This window comes from Varroa jacobsoni, unplaced genomic scaffold (genome assembly GCF_002532875.2).
Source record: "Varroa jacobsoni isolate VJ856 unplaced genomic scaffold, vjacob_1.0 scaffold_872, whole genome shotgun sequence".
Lineage (NCBI taxonomy): Eukaryota > Metazoa > Arthropoda > Arachnida > Mesostigmata > Varroidae > Varroa > Varroa jacobsoni.
In genome coordinates this window covers 132223-156372 of record NW_019213774.1, presented here as the reverse complement: position 1 = coordinate 156372, position 24150 = coordinate 132223, and the positions used below count along the sequence as shown (strand labels likewise).

Below are 24150 nucleotides of genomic sequence, written 5' to 3'. Positions count from 1 at the left end.
ATTTTATTGAATAATTAGGTTGCCACTGGAGTCGGAGATCACCTTTTTACTTTAAAGTGCCCGTCGGCGCGATTTTTCATACTGTATTATGTACACGAATGGACAGCGTCTATACTGTAGTTATTTATTGATATATAAGTATTTAAAGTTGATAATTTGTTACGAAACAGTCGCCAACATTCTATGCCTTGAAATGCTTCCAACATGAGTATCTACTATGCCAGATACGTTCCACAACTTCAGACGATTTCCCATTAGTTCCCTTGTATTTCTCTGCTTCGATGTGATTCGAATCAATCGTAAATAAGAGCTTACGCAGCTCAGGTTAATTCTGCGGAGGAAACAATCGATGTATAATGGTTCATGCATGTACATTGATGCATTTTTAATTTAGCCTATCAGGCCCTCAAGTCTGTATGCCTCAACAACTTAGCGACAATCAAGCTGCAAGAAGGGCCTCTAATTAGACATTTTTTTTATGAATAATCCTAAACAAATTTCACTTTGGCCTATAACGTACGTAAAAACGGCTTATTACTATCTAGCCTTATGCTGGTTTATAATTATATTAATTTTGCTACGCAATAATAAAAGCGCTACCAAGTAAAGACTTTGGTGTTTGTTTTTAAAATTACAGTAGAGATTACTACAGACGCTTCGTTCTAGCCGTTTAAGAGACGGATATCTTGCGTATGGCCTCCGTGGAATCACATGTCCATCACATCGCACTTTGGAGGACTCTAGCCAGATAGCCTAATTGAAAACACATGTATTTTTACTTGTAAACGGTTCCTTTCATGATACCGTGACGTATCTGCCTACAAACGTACTCGCTGTCGACGCGTGGCGACCAGTGAAGTTCTGCCTATGATCATTTGATAACACGTAGCTTTATATTAAATAGACGCTAAACAGAGGGAAGAGCGTGAGACATTTTGCTCGGGTAATACCAGGGAACATCTGCAGGAAACAGCCGAAGGCAACGGCAGTCTTACATTTTGATAGTACATAGTGCCTGAAAAAGGACAGGGTAATTTCGCCCCGAAAAACTTTGATTGAACGTTCAGCTTTGCCGGCAACGTTTGATGCTGCTGCTATCTTCGCTCGTTTCGTATCGTGCAAAGTCGTATCTATTTTTTTCACAATATAATATCACATATCGTATTTTGGATAGGTAAGATACATTCATTCAATGCTGAATATTGAAAAGATGGAGAAACTTGTATCCAGGAATTTACGCAAGGTTACTTAATAGCTATTTACCTGCAAGAACACCTGTAACAACGGTCGGACCGCGTCGGATCTTTATAAAATATCTGATATACCCACTCGCTCTTACGTTGTGGTTGCTAGGATAAGTCGACTGACTACGGAAATTACTAAGCCTTTCCACTGCAGGTAAACCAGCTTTGCTAGACGCAATTAGTATCAGCTTATATTTCTACAGCTTCTCAATTGGTGCTCTAATATTGTATTATTTCAAACAAGAAAGAAACTTTGCATAGATAATTGAGCCTTCCGCAGTTGATGAAGTTACATGAAGCTTAGTTAGTACTTTGATAATTAAACACTAGATAAGAGCGTTAACTTTTTCCAATGTTTATAGTTTGTTCTAAAGATTTAACACGTTGATAAAAAAAAAGCTGGTCATATTTCTAAAAGACGACATAAATTGTACAGTAAAACTTTATTCATACAACGCAAAATCTTTAAACGAAATGTACATAATTAGAGCGGGTGTCGTTTTTTGCTCACTACTCTCCGGTCCTATGTCCATACGATTTGATCACGGGCCGATATGCAGATATATTACTCGCTGTATAGTAAATACCATGTAGGTATAAACCGTTAGGTCCAAGGACCAGCCAATAGTGTATAGTGAGACATGCTTCGTTTTGCCTCTAACCGTCGACATGCGGCCAAAAAATAAAGGCTCGAAAGTTCGCCGAAGAATCCCGCTGATTTCAAGTGTGCTTCCAGCAATTCATCTTAACGCTTACCACATTTTCAATCCATTAATGGCTAAATGTTTTACTTGAGTGGGTTGGGTGTTCCTCAAAATTTTGTTATTAAAGCTACCAGTTATATTTTCTAACGGCTATAAAATGCTATGACGTTATTATTTTTTAACTACAAAAATCTGGGTATTTGAACCAATGTTCTATCAGTCTCGACCGAGTTTATGCACTGCACTTCGTTCCCCTGCAACTGTGGAGACTGTTCTCTTTATTGGGTAGCTTTCGTTTAGTCCCTTGGCGCGAAAACCAAAAAAGAGTAGTATCTCGCCCATTTTGCGTCCATGTTTTCCCTAAGAAAAAAGCACGAGTTCCATGGCTCGCACGCTAAGTATCAGGGTTCATTAACGCATTGCAGATATTTCAATCAAACGCAGATTGGTCTCATCTAGTGTTTTTCCGTTGGAGATTTCGCATTGTTGGTAACGCCAACAGTATGGAAAAAAAGAAGATGATCTAAAGTATATTTTAAATTTTGCTAATCGAGGGCCGTACCGCGCATAAATCATTTGACGTCAGTGTCGCATTGACGAACGCATCAGCGTTAGACAAAGCACTTGACGCTGCTAAAAAAAAGCAATCGGACTCGTACAAGTTAACCTGTTCCTGAAGAATAAAACATCTATACTTCCGAGATATAACGTCTCGGATATGGATAGCCTATTATATATGAGTAACCGAGATCTGCAGAATTTTTGAAAATTCCGAACGATCAACTGCCACCATCTGTATGTATATGTGTAAGTTATATTTTTGTATTGAACGTTACATATTATGTTATGAATATTATTAAGAATGTGTAGTTTTATCCGTTCTTTATGGGTCGGTACTGTACGAGATGACATAAACAAATAATTAAAAGAAATTCCCTCCTCGAAACAAGGGCAACGAGCCCCATGAATATTCCATGTACGACACTCCCAATCTAGGTACAATACATTCCTAATAATTTCTAATAATTATGTCAGGTGTAAGAGAGCGCCAGGACCGTGGGCGTTCATTTAATGAGCAGTGAATATTATAGTGCAATTTGGTCAAAATTTACGATGACATTGTGGAAGCCCCTTTTTCAGATCCTACGAAAACACGTAAACGATTCGGTGTAGCTAAGAATTTGACTGCACAGAGATAAGTGTTCCTAGTTAGGTCGCAGTTGGCCCCTGGTGATACATAAAACCTATTTACACCCAAGAAGAAAAAGCCCTATATGCCTATCAAGGGCATTCCGCAGTGTTGCCATTGCTACATTGTGATTCTACAAAAAGGTTGTCTACGGTGGCAGACCAATCAGTGTCGAAGGCAGTTATGTGACGCGTGGTAACAACAATACGACCCTAGTAAACGACATTTAACGTGTTGTTACTCGGTGTCGATGCCCTCGTCGACGCTCCCAAGCGATGAGTGGCCCAGCTGCGCTGAAAGTGACGAGTGTGTGTTTGAGGAGGCTATTGCCCGCTCCCGCTCAATGGGTGACACTGGACCATCGTCCACGTACCGCAAATTAGGGAAATGACGGATGACATACAACCTGCAATCGAGCGCAACTAGTCATAATAATTCGTTATACATTGAATGATGCTATAAAACAAAAAGGCGCGATAGAATTTACTGTAATCAAAGAAACCAGCTTGATCTTCTCTATGTAGAAAGATACAACGCTCAGATGTATAGCGTAGAACGTATGTCATGAGAAACACCTTCTTCGTTGACTTCCATCCTTATATCTTTCGGTTGTGAAGTATTTTATGAAGACAGAAGTATCAATTGAGCACAACAAAAATTTAAACGTATTTGCTGATGAAACGGTATTGAGCTTTCAAGTTGTGAAGTTTGCGGCCGTTTTATCTGCGTGTTTCGCGCTATACGCCTATGTGGGCTAGCAATTAGAACTAGTTCCTATGGAAATTCAATAGTGACGAGTATCGTTCACGCACGTCACGCACAATAAGCAGCAATGTCTTCATTTCTATATATTCGATTGTCACAAGAGTAACCGAAGTGTTTATCCATTGTCCAGCTCCTTATTTGTTCATATCGGGTGCTACATACGACCGAAAAAGTTCATCTTCTTTGCTGATACTATTCTACTTTGACTTCGAAGATGGCTGCATCGCAAAAGATTACACAGTTCCCTCGATAATTGTTACTCGTTTTTGCAGAAGCCAAATACGGCCGAAACCATCCGAATAGGGGTGGAATGTCCGACGAGGCCGTTAGACTAAAAACGTTACCCAAGACGGCTTGGTAAATGAAAGAAGATTCATTTTTGATATAACTGACTGCATTTACGTCAACTTTTCAAGTTCGACGAGCATTCCTTTAAACCATATTTGTAAGAGAATTGTTGTTAGGTTAGACCGTGTCCTTCAATGTTATGGAATCATCAGCGTTTGGACAACAACTCTATACTTTTATATTCTATATTGTTTCTGCAGCCGTTTGACGTTGCCAAAAGGCTTTTAATAAAAATTCGCTATATTTTCGTCAGAGACATCTTTTTCATGCTGAAACTCCGTTACCCGGACAAAATAGCGGGACCTGTGTTATAGCGATATGTGACGCTTAACCGCATCGAACAGAAAATGCAAAAATAACCCAGTAAACAATCGATACGTACGTACCAACATAATGTATTTATGTTTTCAGATTTTTCCCATGGTATTCCAAGGCCTAATTGTGAATACAGCTGCTCGCAGTGCGTTCTCTTTATGAGGCAGTCATGATTGAGTTAGCGAGAGAATATAAGAATATCTGATGATCTTTAACACACCTATATAGCTCGTTTTGCTGCTCGGTTCCACCGTTGAGGTAGTTTGGACAGAGCTCGTTGCCCATCATCGAGAGGAAGATTAGTCTGGGGCATTGCGTAGCCAGCGATGTCACGAACGGATGAAGTGACAAGATTCGGTTGAAGTTAAGCGATAGAGAACGTAGTCGTGGAAGACGCGGAAACGCAGTTAGACATTCTAGACGGTTGTGATCCAGGTTTACCGATGCGAGGCTCTCGAACTCCGATAAAAACTGTACATCTCTGCTAAGAATCGCAGTCCGTAAATTATCATCTAGACGCCACTGTGCTTAGGGAGACGGGGTGCCGGATCATTGTATGTATCATTTTCCAATAGCACTTCCCGTGTGTTTGTTACGTTTTTATGCCAATTAAGTTATTCACGTCGATTAACGGTAATCAAAGGAAGCCATTAACACACTTCTATCACACCACCCCCTTTTAACTTGACACTATGGAAACCTAAGTTCAAGTTATTATAAACTATCCGCTTTTGTATTTTTGCCTGATTTTTATGCAGATTGAGCAGTGCGACGCACATCAAATCCACGAAAATAAAGGGGCCGTCTAGCGCACGCGACGATGCGTCACCACATAAAGTATTCGATGTTTTAGGTGAACACAGATCTTTGTGCTGGCAGTTGAAAGTCAAGGGATTCTGATCGGGATAAAGCATTGGCTAGGAAGGCATTTAGCCTGATCAATTGATTTCTGTGGAACGTTATGTGACTCTTCCTCTGGGAATTTAGGGTCATACGTTTTGATTAATGTACTGGGTGGGATGTACATTAATGTGACGGGCACCGATGAACCGGCAAAGTCCTATGCACGTTCGTAGCGCACCAAGTGCTAAATAAACAATGATTAAGTAGTTTCCTAAAATTCTAGATTTCGAATAACTGAAAATGACTGGCGTCGATGATTAATATGCAGCTAAGTCCACCAGGTAGGGTTATTAACTTATACAAAGTAATGACGAGCATTCAGTATTTGATTCTCTATAGTACAATTTTTACACCCATCCATTTGAGTTTCTATCAAAATTATTACACAATATGAGTAGAATAAATATATACCGGTTACCTGAATCGATTATTACTGAGATCAAGCGACTGGACAGTGTTGAAAAGTTGGTCAGGAATCTCTTGGATTGGTAGACTTGTTAATTCCTCAAACGCTATACTCAGGAACGTGACTGGTGAATCTGGGTCACTATTCATTCAATGAAACAAATCAACGCGCATTAGATCGTTAACCTATTATGTATTAGGTAAATAAAAAGAGAGCCCAACTAAGTTGTCAACTTTTACGAAGTATTTTGTAGCCTTTTCTTTAACAAACTTGAAAATGTTAGTAAATTAGGTTATTTGAGGGAAGTTCTGAATTATGTTTGAAGCCGTAATTAAATGTGTCGGATACGGTTGGGACCATCTGTAACAGAAGCTTTGACATTATATCTCAGAAACTGTGCAAATAGAGAACGCCGTGCATCAGCGACAAATATCGGTCTTTATACAACAGAAAGATCGCCGTTATTTACAGAATTCCTTTTTCCCCATACAGTGTATAATTTATCCCAGGCTACTATGTCGTATCGGCGTACTATTTTAGTCGAAATTTTGTATAATCAGGGGCCAAGCAAGTCGCAAGAATTAAATTGCTACATTTAACGAAAACTTCTATCAACTTCTGTGAACTTTTCGTATCCCGACGTCAAATATTTACTCCTGAACTAATATCTATCATCCCACATAAAGAAACGGCCACTGTAGATCATTGTAAAGGCAGATGATTTTGACTAACCATGTTTACGACTAAGTCTGAAAAGTTTCATTCCGCATGACCTCTCATAAGATTGGGTCTGAAAAACTACGTAGGCCTCCTAAGCTCTAAAATAATATATTTTACAAATCGTGCCATGTTTTTATAACTAGGCTGAAAGATATTGTTAAATATGTCTCATAACTAACAGGCTTATGTAGAATCGTACTATGCATTTTAAATAAAATAAAATATATAAAAGCTATGTTGAATTTTAGAAGGCAATTTCTATGTAATTATAACAGGATTAAAGAGATCACTCCTATTAAGGAGTAGCGCGAAATGGTTGGGCACTCACTCGGTTTGCCGTTCCAGCGTATAGCAAGACGCAGGGCTGTTTTCTGGTTTGCGACAATCTGGAAATTCCCTTAAAACCCTACTTGACGTGCTGAAATGAATAATAGCTGTCGAGTTATATAACGTATGGGATCGGCCGACTTACATTGAGGCATTCCTATAGGCAGACTTACGTAAGTTTTAACTTCCACTGTGCCCACTATCACTAAGCGCTGCTACTTCGTTAGGTTCATGAACTTCGGCACCCAACCAGCATATATTTACGCGTGCTTTCGAACCCATAGATGTTTGGCAATTGATACCAACATTAAAGATTAACGACATCGTCATATGTTATATACGTTAATACTGTTACATGAATTGAGAAAAACGCCCATTATATTCGAAATACTTAAGTTTGTCATGAATATAAATTGTCATGCCTTACCGTTCGCTATGCAATACTCTCTAGAAATTAACACTGAAAGAAGCAACAAGCAACGAATCCATAGCTAAATTCATACGTCTGCGCTTTTCTGTTGTGGTATTGGGTTCTAGACTCGAAATGTCCTGGTTTTACATCATTTTAATCCTGGTTTAATTGGATCGTTAGCTGAGCTATATCGCATTATTTCTATGAGAAATCAAAATTAGATCACTACAGGTCTAAAGTTTGCGAGGAATTTTAATTTCATTTTACTGAACATTAAAACTGCTAAACTTGAAAGTTTGAGAAGGTATGGTCAGCTACATTAAGAGGCTTACAAGAATAAGAAAACCTATTGAGTTGAAGCTGAAAAGCATATACTAACAATGAATAGCATATCGAGCAATATTTGTCTTGTTTTATTTTTCAGAGACCTTGATTATCAGGCAAATTATGCGTTAGTAGTTGTGTAGCAAAGTCGTTCGATAGCTTATAGTACAACATGTGGGGGCCGAGATGCCCGCGAATTATTAAACGCGACATTCAGTAGATTGCAATGCGCTCACAGGTGACAGTCAGAATATCGGCAATGCTTTGTACTCGAAAAGTATTGCAGGATTGGAAGGATTATTGCTTGTTTACTCGTCACAGCTCAAACCTCCCTGTCACCTGTTTTAGCCCCATGCCTTTTTGCCCTTCAGTTTGAGCTCTTTTGTGTGTGAGGTTGCAGCATATAAAGTAGAAGAACTTTTACGCAGCCCAACTGTGTGGCGTCCATCATATTCAAGGTACCGATCTAAAATGAACATGTTTTACAGATGGGACCCGAGCTTAGCAAGGCGTACTGTATTTAAGCGAGGTTTCAATGTATTTGCGTCAGTAAACCTGTATACTTTTTACTAAGATTGGTCCGCATTTCGAAGCAGGGCTTATGGCCTGGACGTCTCCCGAACTGGCTGTGTTTCTTTGTTGATTCATGTGAACCAAACATTTTCTCACTTCACGTTCACCGTGTAGTTGGCCATTTCTGAGGATGTCTAAGTAACGGCTAAAGAACGTAGCTAAGAGTTTCTCCTATGAGAGATCCAAGGAGAATCTGGCACATATCATTCTAAAGGGTCGTTTCTTGTCTCCCAAGGATACGAGGCCAGACCTCTTGTGACACCAGTGCACTACCTCTTAGGACGAAAATGGAGTAGCTCGTTATTCTGTCCCTATGTAGGAAACACACCCTAGCCAATTCGTCTTCCGTCAGTTGACGGCTATCAGTTATGGTCGCAATACCCACAACTGTATAGGCATTGAGATGATGATGTCCTGTGACGTTCTTATTGAATGTCTGATATGAATGGCTGCGCTGGGCGATAGCAGTGCCAGAAGTACGCGAATTCTTGTACTGCCAATATATTATTAACATGTTTGTACATAGTGCTACGTGAAGACCAACACGTTGTCGAATATATGTTCGAGACAGGCGGGCTTAGAAGACGCTACAGATAACGTTTAGCTGGCTTTCGTACGTCGTTACGGAGGCGATTTAGATCATACATTTCGGAGGTTAGTAGTCCAATCCTCGAAGACAGTGAACGATAAGGCCAATGCAAATTGTCCTTGTAACACGTTTGCTAGTTGGCCAAAAATGCGGAGAGGTTTGACACGTAAAATATAATAGGCAGAGCAAAGCTCTCTCGTGGCCTAGCATACCTTTCTCCTCATAAGTGCTGAAGGAAAATCGTATGGAAGTGAAGGTCTTTATTTCATTAGATCCATTGTTCTTGTAATAATTCTTGATGCTTTACCAAGTCGTCGAGTCTTTAACACAGCGCGTCGGACAGAGGCGAGAAAACTTACGCCTGGTTTTCAGTGTTGCTCATATTAAAGTGCACTATCGCTTTCAACTGTCTAAAGTTTTAATAAATAATTATTATTCATTCTTGATACCTTCTAGATAAAGCTAGTAAACAGAACATCAATGTTGCTGCCTTCTTTCAGTAAGCGTGGAAGTAGATTGCATGTCTTTTGCGTTTAACTCTTCGAATTTTCTATACCGCCTGTTTCGTATAGTAAAACCCGACAATACTTATACACAAGACTGAATGTCCTTTACGAACTGTCCTGTTAGGTTGTTCCTGAGCTTCATTGTTGATACGAGCATATACAAATCGAGACGCTTCATTGGGCGCAGTACTACTCAAGGCTCAAATATGATAAATATCTTTGATGAGGACAGGCGTTGACGTGTGGCAGTGCTCTTCTTAGGGCAATATCAAGAAGATGCTGATCGAGCGAAGTTTACCTTAGATCAATGTATAGGTTAATTTTCATAACAATGCAATAACGCGGGGTCATCGTGTCGGAGCCCCATTGTGAGAGCTGAAAGGCTACAGAAAGAAGAAAACGGGCATAGGCATAGGCTGGTGAACGTAAGTAGTAGCTGGAACACCAATAAACTAAGGATTTCTAATTATCCTTCTTGTTGAAAGTATGACAGTATTTCATGGGCACTAGTTCGAGATTAATTTCTACACGATGGATTTATAATTCTTTATGTGTTAAGAGATTTTAGATTTAACTAAACATAGGTCAGGACAGTATCCTGACTTACCCCCCTTAAGCGCGCATAGATATCGTAAAGCGATTTGCCACTATTGTCCTACTAACAAAAAGTACTTATATTTCAAATATTTAAGTGACATAGGGAAATTGGTCGTGTCGCAATCAGCCATTAGATTAGAGGGTCTGAGCAGCGTTTCGGCCACGTAATCCGATCAAGCATTAAACTCAATTTCTCGTTGCAATGGGTGCCTGTTCCTGAAGTTAGTTCAATTCGACTAGTGCGTCGCAAGCATCCTTACAGCTCCATAGATACCTGGGATACTAACAAAGCTAACAAGAATCGTTTTTAAAGCTTCGTCTAGATAGGACACTATGCATCACATTGCAAATCATCACGATCATGGATCAGAATTTTCTATAGATAATTAGTCATCATATAATTATGCATAACCATAATAATTATACAGGCTTCAGTGCGGTCAAATTGACACACTCCAGTCGGCCCGTACCAGTTCCTATTGTCGCTCCTTTTTTCTCGAATAAAATACAACTCCTGGATGTGCCACTACTCGTTAACTTTTGGTCTACCGCTGCGCAGCAGAAATTTATATACCTGTGATAGACAAATCATAATTTTTGACTAGCTTTAATGATAAAGCGTTGTGTTTTCTAGCGAAAGTGAAATAAGTGTTCATAATAAAAATAATCCTCTGAATGACCAAGTCCATCGCACAAAATCATTACCGACCCTAGATTATATATACCCAATAAACAAGGTTATATGAGCCAATGATATATCCGTCTTAAATTGGTATTTTTTTCCAATAATATATTAACTGTAGTAAGTTCATGTAGGCCGCTAAATAGAGCAATTTTTGGCAAATGTACGGGTATAACGTTTTGTCTTTGTGTCAGGGCTTGCTTTCAAAGGTAGCGTTAAGCAAATGTTGGTCGTAGCAGGTCGTAACCTACTTTCTCTTATCCAATTCTAGGTAGCTTATTCTTTATTAATTTGTAGTTTGAAAAGTAGATGCACTTATTTAACTTTTTACGGTTATTTATTGCTGAGCTGTTTTGAAATAGTGATAAACAAATTATTTTTTTTAATGAAACGGGTCTTATTGCTCATCCAAGGAATGTTATCTTACATTTTCCGCATTGTATGCTCCTAATTAGTAATATAGTATGTCCTAATAAAGTTGCCTGCCTTGAATTGAAGAATTGTCCTGCTACTGAGAACCTGATTATATAACTTTAGTGCAGGGCCTAAACACGCAACGTTGTGGACTTTATTATCATTATATGTTTTTAGATATATGTAAATCCAGATTTATGAATCCAATTATCTTTATAAAAGCGAGGTAACGGTCTGAGGTAGTCAGCTCTTATTGTGTTTTATTAAACAATCATTTCATCATTTTTGAAATAATAATTTTTATGAAACATCGTTGGAAACATGAAACGACACTGGAACGTATGGCTTGTATAAGCATAACCGTTATATTGTACAGCGTACAGATATCTTCTAATCTCGAATAGTTCTACATCTCTAAATTGTTTTATAAAAAATAAGTAAATACTCAAAATAGGCGGATAAACCGACCTTTACGTCGAATAACACTTAGAAGCTCTAGTTTGTATATGGTAATTACTATAATTTTACTGTTGAATGTTCTATATATATACACTGAAAATAAACTGATTTATATATATAAATCAGTTTATTTTCACCTACCTACAGGTGCAGGAACTATCGGTAAAGTTCTACATGCTCTGAAGGACTAGAAGCACAAGCTGCTGTTTCGTTTACTTTTTAGTCAGTAGCATTCTACAAATCCAGCAAATATGCGCACTACGACCCAGATATAATAACAGACGTTTAAGAAATACCAAACCATCAAAGCTGAATCCTTCCACATGCTTTACCATGTTCATGCCCTCTGACATCTTTGTAGCCGACCATATGCGTTTTATTAGACAAACTCAACGATTGTTGCTGGATCCTACTGGTGGAATGCGTGTCGTAAGATTTGTGCTTCACAAAATAAAATCAGATACGCCAATATTCTGTAACATCCTTGAGACGGTACGTCCAATGATTTCAGTCAGCACTCCTTAGGACTCCATCGATTCAACTATTCCTGAATCAAATTTACACAATCGATACCTATTATACTGCTAAAGAGAGTGCACCTTAGATATCTCGGCTCATTTGCCAATTGAAACGATGGTTCAGTAATAATAAAGCATTCGGGAAACGCCTAATGGGTTTTTGAACGACGCAACTTCTTCATTAAATAATTGGGTGATTTATTAACTAAGGTAAAAACGGCACAACGTCCAACATCAACTTAATCGACAAAACTTCACCGTCCATCGTAGTTAAAGAAAATTCCATAATTATGGCTACGTTGTATTTTTGCGACGGCCCACTGAATAGGCCATTTTGCAGGACCATTATTTGCTATCATCGGTGGACAAGAGGTTTTCACCAGATTGTCTCTTTCTTACAAACGAACCAAGCTGAATATATTCGATTAAAATATGTATTAGAAGAAAACCTTTAGGGTGTGTTTAAATAATTGGTACTGTGCAACCCCTTAAAGCTTCTAATTAACCCTGATAGAACATAAAAATATTTTTATTTAGACGTTACGAGACTAACCTTACAATATCTATATATTTTCATCATTATTGGTACTTAGGGCTTACGGTAATTAATGTTTTTCTCACCTTGTAACCAATTCCGTCCAGCCGAGTCGCCCATGTTCCGATGAAATACACTCTTTCTCGTTGTCCTTCTTTGATCTACTTGATGATGTTCCCATTGCCTGTAACCGATGCGTATACGCGATACGAACGTAAGTACGCGTAACATATCGATCTTCGCCATGACGGATGCCACGTTATCCTCCGAAATAGACGATACGAGCGATCCCGATAGAGCATGCACATACGCTCAGCGAAGCAGAAATAGTTCAGCATCGCACCTATTAGCTTCAAGATGTCTGAGTATATTTTAGTTTAATTTGAAATAAATACGCGGTACACTTGATGCTACAGACCTTAAACCCATAAAAAGGGTTCAGAAGATACAAAGCCGAAAATATTTGCGTTTTTGGTTGTGAATATAGCTCTAGTTATTGTTTCATAGACGCATTTATTTGTAGCGTATAATTTGCCACAGCTTTCCTTTTCTTTCTGATAGCTTATTAACATGTCGTCCATCTGACAGTAACATAATAACCCGGGAGTGTTTATATGGCTAGTCGTGGTAAGCACATATTATTTGGAATATTACTTATAGTAAAACCGGTATCCTATAATTGTAACAGGTGTCGTATAGGTGGAAACTGGCAAATGTATATTGCTCAGTCCGAATCCCGCACCGAGATCAGTTCCATAATATCTTTGTCATGTCAGGAGTGGTCTGGAACAGCTTTTTGGCATAAAAGTTATATGAAAGTAAAAAAATCTCATTTCTGTTGAAAGATACACGAATGAATTTCTACGCGGGACGTATGTTAACATTAGCCCTGATAGACTGTATAACGTTCAACATTGCTGTGCCTGATGGATTAGGCCAACTATAAGAATGGAGGCACGTACAGCCGCGATACTGCGTAACCTAGATCGGACCGTTGACTGTTAAGAACTCCAAGAATAACTGAATACAAAGCTTATATATTATGTGTTGGTAAAGAGACGACTTCGGCGATAATACTATTCATTTCAACAGCCTACAATCACTCTGAGAAAAGTTAAAAATATAAAAGTCTGAGTCGCTTTCATTTCGTGTATATTCCAGAATGTAGAAAACGATCGCCTTACGGTTCCTGATATTTTATTTTCGTGGCCTAAAATCTGCTTCGTCAAATCGCCTCAAAGTTTGGAGACTATATTAGGACAGTTCAAACAATCAGCTTGATCTTATATTCTGTTCCTAATAGAACGGTCTTCAATGAGTTAGCGATCTTAGGCCATACTATGAGACAATAGACGTAATGATGATTTGACCTCAAAGTAGGTATCCTACGAGTGCATTACTAGCAATGCCGAAATCTTTACATTTAGCTATCACAAGCCGTCATGCTAGCAAATCAAGTACGTAAAAATGATATCACTAGCAGACAAAATGGTCCGTAGAACTTTTTGTTGGAGTAGTGGGCTCAGGACTGTTTTATACGTTTTAACAGTAGCATTAATTTTTTTTTATTGGAGCCCGAAAAAAAAATGGTTTTGTCGGCCTACAAGCCATCCTTGAGCGCAAATTGTTTTAACCGGAAAATTATTTTGTGTATGTGTCGTGGAATGCAGAGCCTTTGCGGAGACGTGCGCGACGCTACAGCCGTGGAATTGGCCACCAAGACGGTGTTATTAAAACAAACAGCTTGTCTATAGATAATCATTCTTCTCCAGAAAACAGTAGTAGTAAAAGTAGTATTTAATTTCGTTGTTAACAATGCTTGTTTTGACAATTGTGGTGTTCTATATTTAGAACGATTCAATGATAGGACTGCGGTTCCCAAAGGACAGATCCGATAATTAGTGTCTACTAAGACCTGATCATGAAAAGCGTGCTATCTTATCCTAGCAATGACGCATTATTCGCTCATTTGCCAGATGGCGTGATTTGTGATATAAGTACTTTGCCATGAACCAAGAATCATATATTGTAATCAGTAATCCGTCTTCTACTGCTTGTTGCTACACGGTTTAGCCAGCTGCATTTAGATAAAACAATCACCTACTGTCATATATATATATATATATATTAGACGGAATAGGTTACAGCATAGTTCTGTATAAATTTACGTATACGAACGGCCTGAGGTTAGTTTGTTAACTGCGCAAGTTTCTAGCGCTGTACCTAATCCACTAGCTGGATAGTAGATATTTGAAAAGTCGTCTTAACTTAATGTACCACTTTACCAAGCATCAGCAGATAGAGACGAAATTAAAGTATTCCCAGCGACAGAAGTAAACAGTACGCTCTAGCCGTAGTGAACATCGCCCAATCAGGTCTGGCGCATAGAGAAGCGCAGGTAAAAGGAAAAATCACAACAGGCTTTAGGTGTAAGTAAGCTTTTCTTCCATCGGTTAATGCGTCGACGGCTTGTCACTCTGCCAAGAACAACATTAACTGTTGTTCCTGTTGAAACGTTACGCCGTCGATGCGTCGCCAGGATTCTGCGTTGTCATAAGGATTACCGCCATCATTTTCATTGAGACAAGAGGGCAGGATTTCTTCTAGGCGAGAAAAAGAAATGGTAATAGCGTTTACCACTTACGGATCACTGAAACAAAGGCTAATCGACATTAGAGTTGGCGGTCGTTACTGCTAGGGTGTTTACTACGCTTCATAGGTAAAACGAAACACGCTATTTACACAGAAGTTTACAAGGTACGTAATCTTCCGTTCTCTGTGAGTGCTTTCTTTACTGACATTTAATTTAGTCTGTTTATGTAGACTATTACTGCTTTAGATGCACGTTAGTAGATGAACCCCAAGTTAACACGAGCTAATTAATGTACGTAATCTGAATTCTTCCAACCCCGGACAACCGATTAGCGACTGACATTGACTATCGCTGTTAGAGGTTTGCTCCTCGAATTTTCGGTCTCGTCTACTTGGCTATGCTTTATATTATTTTGTTGTTACTAAAATCGGTTTGATATCTTTTTGATGCATACTAAAGTTTATTTTATTTCGATGAATACGCTGGAATCGTTTCTGTTCGTAGTCGCGCAATACTCGATCTCGTCTTCTCGATGGGGACTTTCTCAGTCTGCTAGCGGAGCGGGAAAATATGAACAGCAAACGTGGGGTCATCGGATGGCCGAAGGATAGACATCGACTATGTAGCAGGATTATTTGCCTGTCCAACAAAACAGGTATCGATTAGAAACTCCTTTAATGGTGATCTGATTTCTCGCATGCCAAGTTTGCGAAACGATGGTGGTGCTACCGCTGCTTGCCCCAGCAACGAACGCCTCTCTTCGATGCAGGAACGTTTACCGCGCTTGGTTTTTTCGCCTCGTATAAACAACGCCTTTCTGGGTCACAACGTTGGGGATTACGTTCGGGTCATTATGGCCTAATTTTTGTGTTTTACTTCACATAAAACACTAACCGAACAAATTTGATAATTATCTAGGAACTAGCAAGATAGGCTAGTTCACAAAGATCAGCCTCATGATACAGGATTGTAACAAATACATTTGAAGACGTACCCTATTCTCACCGATCAGAAGTGACTCCTAGTTACCTGGAGTATCATGCCGGAAATAGCTTGCAATTGAAAAGTTTTCTTTTTTTATTGAAAAGGCGGTAATATGATGGAAATTAATGGCCGTCTGTATATCTGCCGTACATCAGACGAAACAATGACCGGTCGTATTGATAGTCATTATTTAGGATAACTAAATTCGAAAGTATTTCTCGGATTATTTTGCTAAACTTCATAAAGGTTACGAAGTGTACCAATTCGAATGAGACTTCATTATTAAAACTTTTTTTTTGGCAGATTTAATGGACCGTCAACTTACTTCATTTTCTCTATGGGGTCATTCATTCTTTGAGTCACGTCCCTAATTTTTTACGCTAAGCAATTCCAGTTACATTACTGGATCTACTTACTACAACTATATAAATTTATTGATTTTAATAAGTTTTTCAAATATTTACCTCCTTTTGTAGGTTTGGCACATAGTAAAAACTCATGGAAATATAATTGAGCCCAAGGCAACCAAAGGCAATAACTTTCATCAGCTAAAATAAGGAATGCTCTTATCAACAGACTTTCGATATGGGTAACATTTCAACCACAACGTATGTTCCCGTAAACGTAAAATAGGTTATTAAATAAAAAACGTAAATTCAGGTTATTTCTAAAGTTAGGTTTTTTAACTCTTTTTATACCTATCTATCTTTACCAGTCAGAGCCACTTTTAAGCCTGATGCAAAAAACTTCAGACGAGATGTAGACGGTACTAGAGCTGGTTAGCATGGGTGTTTACCATTCAATTCAATGGTTCTTGTTATGATTGTACCCTATTTTCTCGTTCGCCTTTGATATCCATAATCAACGCAAAAGCCGATTCGTTTGTTAGGGTCTGTTGTGAGTGTAGATTTGCCGGTAGTTTTACTGTCGTATATCCGTAACGGTGTAGTCAATATTATGGCACTCAACTTTGGCACTGTCACCTATGAGGGCAGATGTCAAAATAGAAATGGAGATCCGATGTAACAAGATAGCGTTTTATGAGATGTGCTTTTTATCTATTGAAAATACTCAACGAATCTCACAGACGCAAAACTGAAGTAAAGTCCGAAATAGCTGTTTGATAGATTTCGCTCAGTGTCACACTAGTAGGAGAGAAACAATGCCAAATAATGTACTTAAATGGCAAACTATTCCGTATTTTTTTTTTTTTCGTTAATATTAGGGCTATTGATTTACTTTGTATGAGGCTCATGACAAAGAAGCATGATGGTTTTCTTCATTAATAATATTGTGTGGAAGAAAACAGCTTGATCATGCACATTTTAAAGAGACGGAGGCTTAAGTTAACTTCGCCTGACAAAACCTCTTGGTTACGAAAAAAATTTAGACCCAGTTCTATTTATAGTATAAGTTAAATCCGCTTATTAGGCGATCCTTAACGCCTCTCTCGATATTACCAACCGAGCACTTGCAGACAACAATATACTTTCCAAAATAAATAAATAAAGCTGTCACTTTGGATCTGGAAAGGGTAGGCTTGTTCTCAGTTTCACGAACTAAAATCTATAGATAGTCGAATTTATCTTCGAATATATCTAAAACAGTAGCAATTATAGTTACAACTATAGAGTCCGTAAGCCCGACTCATTATTAATCACTGATCTTTCATTCGAATACACCGATCTGTAATTTCTGCGTAAACTCGTGATGCAAGCGAATTCAGATTGGGACCCTCTCGTTAATGAGCTTCCATTCAAACATCTGATAACTACCACTTCGTAATCTAAGCTAAGGTGGACTAGTCTCCGCTACAGCTTCTTGCTCTCGCAAACAAGTAATTATTCTTCTCTGTCATAATAATATATTACGCCCTTAATGTCCGGGCTGCAGGATATCATTTTTCCAGAATAATACTGTATGCAAGATCAGGTATCTCTAGGTGGGTCTCGGTTGGGCATTTTCGACATCAGGACATCATTTTCTTGACATCTCTCACATCAATAAGCTGAAATTCTGTTTTGTGACAACAAGAAAAACAAGGAACTGTTTCTGTGAATTCCCCCTAATTGGCGTATGACAAATCCCAAACGATAGGTGTCCATTGCAATGGCATAGCTACGCTTACCAACCACGACTTTCTTGCTACTCTATATTTGGATCTCTTTAAAATATTAACTTTTCTAATTAGTTGAGACACCGACAGTCAACCGATATTTTTTTATTAATCCCTTTTCCTTACCTCCTTTATGTTATAGAATTTTGTATTCTGTACAGATGCGGTAGCTAAGGCTCTGCTTATCTTTTATAATTCTACGTTAATAAGTAGCTATATTCTGACAAAGAAGTATTTAAATTAGCCTTGATTAAGAGAAGCCATATAAGCCTGACGTAGCTAGTGACGATATTAAAAATTGCAGGAAAAATTGTAGTAGCGTGACATTCTGTAGGTTCTATGACACCTGAGGGTGTGAGGCGTGATGGCGCCCATTTGGCGACCCAGTATTGCCACACAAACGACGGCGTACTCCAGAACTATCGGTACTGGGGTGAGAGGCGCGCTCAGTGGACCGAAAAACGGATGTGACCCTTGTATGCCCACTTCTATGTGGCGTCGCGTACACAAGTGGCTATAAGAGTGACCTCAAAAGCTGATTATCTTTTGTAAATTCACACATTGAAATAATACGCTTCGTCACATTTGAATTACCATAGCGGTTCTCGAGGATGCAAACGTCAGCGCTTCCCGTGCATTTGACCTCTTAGCCCGTAAACATTTTCATTACCTCGCAAACACATTGCCTACTTCCGAAATAAGTAATTAAGCTACTATCTACCATTCAAATAAAAACCAATGATATCCAAACGGCCCTGAATACGACACTGAAAATATAGGATAGAATTAGTAAAAACGTGAGGGCTTCCAGCTTGCATGAGCTTTCTAGTCACAATCTTAACAGGTCTCCATAACAATGGTAATATTATCAGATGTCACCAGAACAACAGCCCGCTTTTTCTCATATATTGTAGGAGGTGTTTCCTTGCTTATTCGTACTGCAATAATCTTCAAACATGATGACCTGATAAACTAGACCCTGACAGAACAATCTATACACATAGATGCACGTTTATATTTAATAAGCTAACACTTATGGAACAACTGCCCCAAACACAGAGTACATGTCCTTCTCTTTTTCTGGTTCTTATACATTATATACATGCACCTTTCGAACAACTGAAGGATGCAAACGACTCTACAGACAAGCAACATGCGCGTTCATCAACTTAGTAGCATAGAAGTAACATATATATATATATATATATATATATATATATATATATATATATATGTTCTAATATAGTACAAGTGGAATATTTGTTCTAAAAAGTAGAATTAAATAATCCTATCGCAATGTCCTATATTTTTTTTGAAAGATTCTACTAATTCCAAATTGTTACGCAGTTTTTTTTGCGTGAAGTACTACCACGGCAGTGCTATGGTGGACTCTGAACAACCATAGTAAGTACTCAGTGGAAAAAAAGCCGAAAAGTACAACTCGTGAATCCGGCGATTTTAGCATCGAAAATTAGAAGATTATCTTCGCACTCACACGTGAGTCGTAAGTGGGTTTTCCTTTGGCTTGCGCTCTAAGAACAGAAAAGGCACCTCGGTGCACTACACTATCCTACGCTACGTAGGAGCCAAATCGCATTAACCATGTTAGAAATGGGTGCTGACCCACCTTTGGAATGGGAAGAAACTTGAAGACCACAAAAGCCTGTTTTCAGGCCGACGAGGAACGGGACAAGCTCGATAAAGAACGATGGTAGAACATAGCAGACGAAAATGAAACATCGAGTATGTAAATAAACGTGAAGTCTAAGTGTTCCATGATATCGTCGGCGGCCTACGATAGCGGACGATTATTATCATGGTAAGATATTAAAACAGGTATATTATTCAGTTTCATGCTAAATAATTATTTTGAGTAGCTTGATTGCACTCGACGAATAGCCCTGAAGATGTTGTTGCGATATTGAAAGCGGATATTCAAAGCTAAGGAACGGTAGAACGCAACTTTGATGACCTCAAATTTCTTGTTGAGGCATTGGCTTTAGGATTACGTAACTTCTCAAACGGAATGTATCGAGCTGAAACCTTTTATGATTCAAATTGTCTCATATATTTGCGAAGATTCACTCGTCGTCAACTTCAGAGACTTTCTACTATTCTATGATAAAATATCCGCTCTAACGCCTAGCATGAACCGGCTGCCAACATCATGACGGCCCTCAATGGTTTATTGGCTGCTTAGTACTATTATAAGCACAATCTAGATATAGCTGAATAGGAAAAAGTACCATAAGCCAATTTTGCTGTCACCCGGTACAATTAGCAAATACGCGTCTTTCTCGATTCGCGACGTAATCAGGTTGGTTCCCTTTCAATTCTAAGCCTGGCGCCCACTGTTGTTACGTTACGGCTCTTCCATCGATACCTAATAATGGAGTTAACGTATATTGTTAGCGATACAAATCGACAGCTTCAATCGCTCTAGCCGTAGCTGAGTGAAGAGCAAAAGGAAAAAAGACTAGAATAAAAAGGGAACCCGGCCCTGAGCGGATAGAGGAAAAATGGAAGAAAAGGACAATGCGATCGGCCAACGATGCCTTTACCGATAATAGCTAATAAATACCTATAATATGAATATTAATAGCCTTGATGAAAATTAAACAAAGAAAGCATTCCGCTCTGTCGTGTTTATGTGTCTGTCTACCTGTCTATGCTATGTTTGACATCGATGTAGGTAACACGGGCTCCTCTACGTTGTCTATTAGTAACAGCATCAGTAGGCGTAGTGCAAACCAATAATGAAATCCGGAATGATCATACGAAAACTGTTGGGAACGCAGATGTGGTAGAACAGACAGACCATCACATTACTACCAAAGCCTAATAATAGGACAACCTATGAATGATAACGAACAAGCGCCAAATAAGCAGATGTACTTTTCTGATAGAACCCCGTTATAGAATATCCATTTAATCCTGCATTTTGTTTTGCTTCATAAAATTGATGAAATTGTTGAATCTAGGAAGTTAATGAGTCAACATGAAAAAAGGCCGACAAGATAGGCTTAAACGGGAAAAGGCCTACTAAACAAATCGAAACTCAATGCATAGAGATTGTTTGACGCTATTTGTTACTTTTGCTTTTTTCAAAACAGCTTTAGAACGTGTCTTTTTTTCCTTGTTCGAACATCAAGTGACAATTTTGTCACTCCTGACATTTTCTTGCCATATACTATGTAAAACCAGGCCAAAACACAAACTTAAGCTGTTTGCTATGAATTTCACTACAACGTTGAGCAGAAGATACTGCAAACTGTCGCTAGAATTATTAGAACGTTCTATGATAGATCGTACCGATCTAACGACATGTCTATCGTGTGGAGGTAACAGGCATATGTGTACAGGTAGTTAGCTTTGGCCTTTTTGTAGATTTTGCTAAAGTTTGCCATTGGCAACAGGGCGACAGACGCAGTAGCCGGTTTGGCGCCAATGGGACCTCTTTCTCCCCTACGTAATTTGCAATCTCTAGGCCGACCGAAGGAAATTTGTTGAGATAAACAGAGCACCCCATTGAGACGTAGTGAATAAGCCAAACTCGATAGTCGCCTTTTCATTATACATGTTATGATTACTGTTCGTTGAATACCGCCAACAGCAAAAATCTAGATCCGCTGACACTTGCGGAAAAACAAGGAACTATTTTTCAAGCTTAATTATTTCAATTAGCAAGCATAGCCTGGTGAAATCTGAATATAACAATATTTGACATGAACCGATATAAGCTTTGTCTACAAACTAAGGCTATTGACAAATATTATGCTTCGTAGTGTGCAAATCTATCCGAAAACGGAAAGCAAGGAGGTTTGAGTTCTGGAGAAATTTATCATTAAAAACCATGCACTATATCTTTTAAACGTGTGGTATTAGCTAGACAGCAGCTTTTGCCCAACTCTAGCAAAGGACGATGAGGCTTACCTCAAAATCCGTGCGACTTGGCAGGCCTTCACTAAAATACAGCGTAAATTGTAGCCACCTGGGCTAATCCACCGTTGCGTGAATTTGATCGTCACTGATAGCGTCCCTTTTGCGCTTTCTTTTTTTTAAACATATCACGATTCGTATAGATTTATGAGCAATGGTAACAGTAGTGTTCACTTAAAAGCTAACTAAGCACACTGCACTTCTCCGACAATGGCAGATTGATTTTTGATTCGAAAACTCGTGGAACTCAACGAAGTCAGATACAGATCAAAGCTTGACATACGCACGTATCGCATCACAACCACAGTCGACCAAGCTACTGCACGGGTAGAAAAATAAAATCTGCCTTTCGACAAAAGGAAGCAAGCCTTGAAAGGCTTGCAACTTCTATTGTTAGCATGAAGCGTGTGATGAACCTTTGCCTCTACATAAAGGCACTCACCCCTTATTTATATATCTATTGGGCGTAATTATCAATGTAAAAACAATGTATTCGTGTGCACGCGATTGGTGTCACTCGTTGCGGAGGGTCCGCAAACAAGGTTCAGAGGAACCGGCTTGATACCCCAACGAAACAAATGCCATTGTAGATCTCACCGATATGATGCGCTAGAGTCTCCGGTTATTCCAGATGTTGGTCGGAATGCGACTAATCGTTACATCGTGCCAGCACTGTCACTCCTAATAGGAATTTAGCCCGGCGTGGAGAATGACCCCGTAGTCTGCGACGTCTAAAGCATTACTGCTGATGGAACTACTGACAACGGCTGTCGTCTTGCCACTGCGAACGACGGCTATCGTTGGTTGGCCGTTTTTACGTCGCCTTTACCGCAACTAGGGCCGCCACTAGGTTTTTGCAGGGCCCACCGACGTCTGCCATTCAACACGGAAGAGCAAATATATGGGCAGCTAGGCAGGCGATCGGTGCAGGGAAACCTACTGGAATAGATTTTTTCCGTGCGAAAAATGTCTACATTTTTTTTTAGCCGGCTCAATCAACTATGTGCTTGTCTAACTCAAGGAAACCGAACGATGCATTATTAACTAACGACGGTAACATTTGACTAAGGCTGAATGTTGTAAATGTTATTTTTTCTGTTCTATTACATTTCATTATTCAGCGTTAAAGGTGCACTTAGTTACGTGCCGCTTGTATCACAATGATTACATGTTACGTAGGAACGCTCGAATCAGTTGTTTGCTGTACTGTTAATTGTACTGAAAAAACGTTTTTATTGGTAAGCCCCCCCACAAGCAGCAAAAATTTAAAAATGACACGCTACGTAGCTTATGGACAAGAAGAATCACCCGTTTGTCCCTTGCTTTGGAGTCGCTACGACCCTTGATTTATTTGTTTTATAATGCGTTTTCAAAGAAATATGTCTGCTCAGCAACGAAATCCGGGACGTTGTCCATGATTATGCAGCATGTAATGTATATAATAAAAATGAACAGATGACGTTTGGAAGTATTGGCTATAGTAACTTTGATTTGGTTTGAAAATAATTAGGCTCTTTGAGATATCACATGCAGGTAACAGACATATCGTTTATGCAAGAAATCCGTAATGTGCCGCATATTAAAATTGTTAGCCTAAGTTTTATGTTAAAACTTTTAATGGTGAATCAGAAGAAATTTAGTTGTATTATTTTCATTCTAGAATTTTTTTTCACTTTCATTAGAAAGCTGCGGAGATCTTTTCTTACCTCACTACCCCTGAAATTGGGCTGCTTCAGCATTGCTAAAGGTAAAAAGCAAACAGAGCCGCTCCAGAACTAGAGATAGCGCCGTAGCCGTTGTAGGTCACACGAGCTCTCAACTCAATAGAACAAAAGCGCGTAGAAAGAAAAAAGAGAAAGGATAAGAAGATGCGTATAGAAAGGAAAAAAAAATACGGCTGAGTGGGCAGTCTGCTCGAATGATACAATCTCCAACGAGAGAACGTAAAGGGCTATTTTGATAAGATGAGATTTAGGAGAAAGTGGCAT

The 24150-nt window shown here is 39.0% G+C and overlaps 1 protein-coding gene and 1 long non-coding RNA gene across 8 annotated transcripts; one reads left to right on the top strand and one right to left on the bottom strand.

The window, feature by feature from the left end:
• Positions 1-1652: 1652 nt before the first annotated feature.
• LOC111264546 (leucine-rich melanocyte differentiation-associated protein) lies at positions 1653-23996 on the bottom strand. 7 transcript variants are annotated; one of them, XM_022840549.2, is made up of 7 exons: positions 22760-23846; positions 14816-15180; positions 12617-12714; positions 6923-7012; positions 5887-6015; positions 4786-5049; positions 1653-3543 (listed from the first exon to the last, which is right to left on the bottom strand). In XM_022840549.2, the coding sequence occupies exons 3-7, from the start codon at positions 12709-12711 to the stop codon at positions 3375-3377; spliced, it is 747 nt and encodes a 248-aa protein (XP_022696284.1). In that variant the 5' UTR covers positions 12712-12714; positions 14816-15180; positions 22760-23846; the 3' UTR covers positions 1653-3374. The 7 variants fall into 7 exon arrangements, with proteins under 7 accessions (XP_022696284.1, XP_022696282.1, XP_022696278.1 ...); XM_022840547.1 differs by lacking the exon at positions 22760-23846 and adding an exon at positions 15578-15652; XM_022840543.2 differs by lacking the exons at positions 14816-15180; positions 22760-23846 and adding an exon at positions 23869-23994.
• LOC111264547 (uncharacterized) lies at positions 15187-17639 on the top strand. The gene is made up of 2 exons (XR_002682924.1): positions 15187-15287; positions 15628-17639. It is a non-coding gene; the product is annotated as an uncharacterized LOC111264547 (long non-coding RNA).
• Positions 23997-24150: the final 154 nt, after the last annotated feature.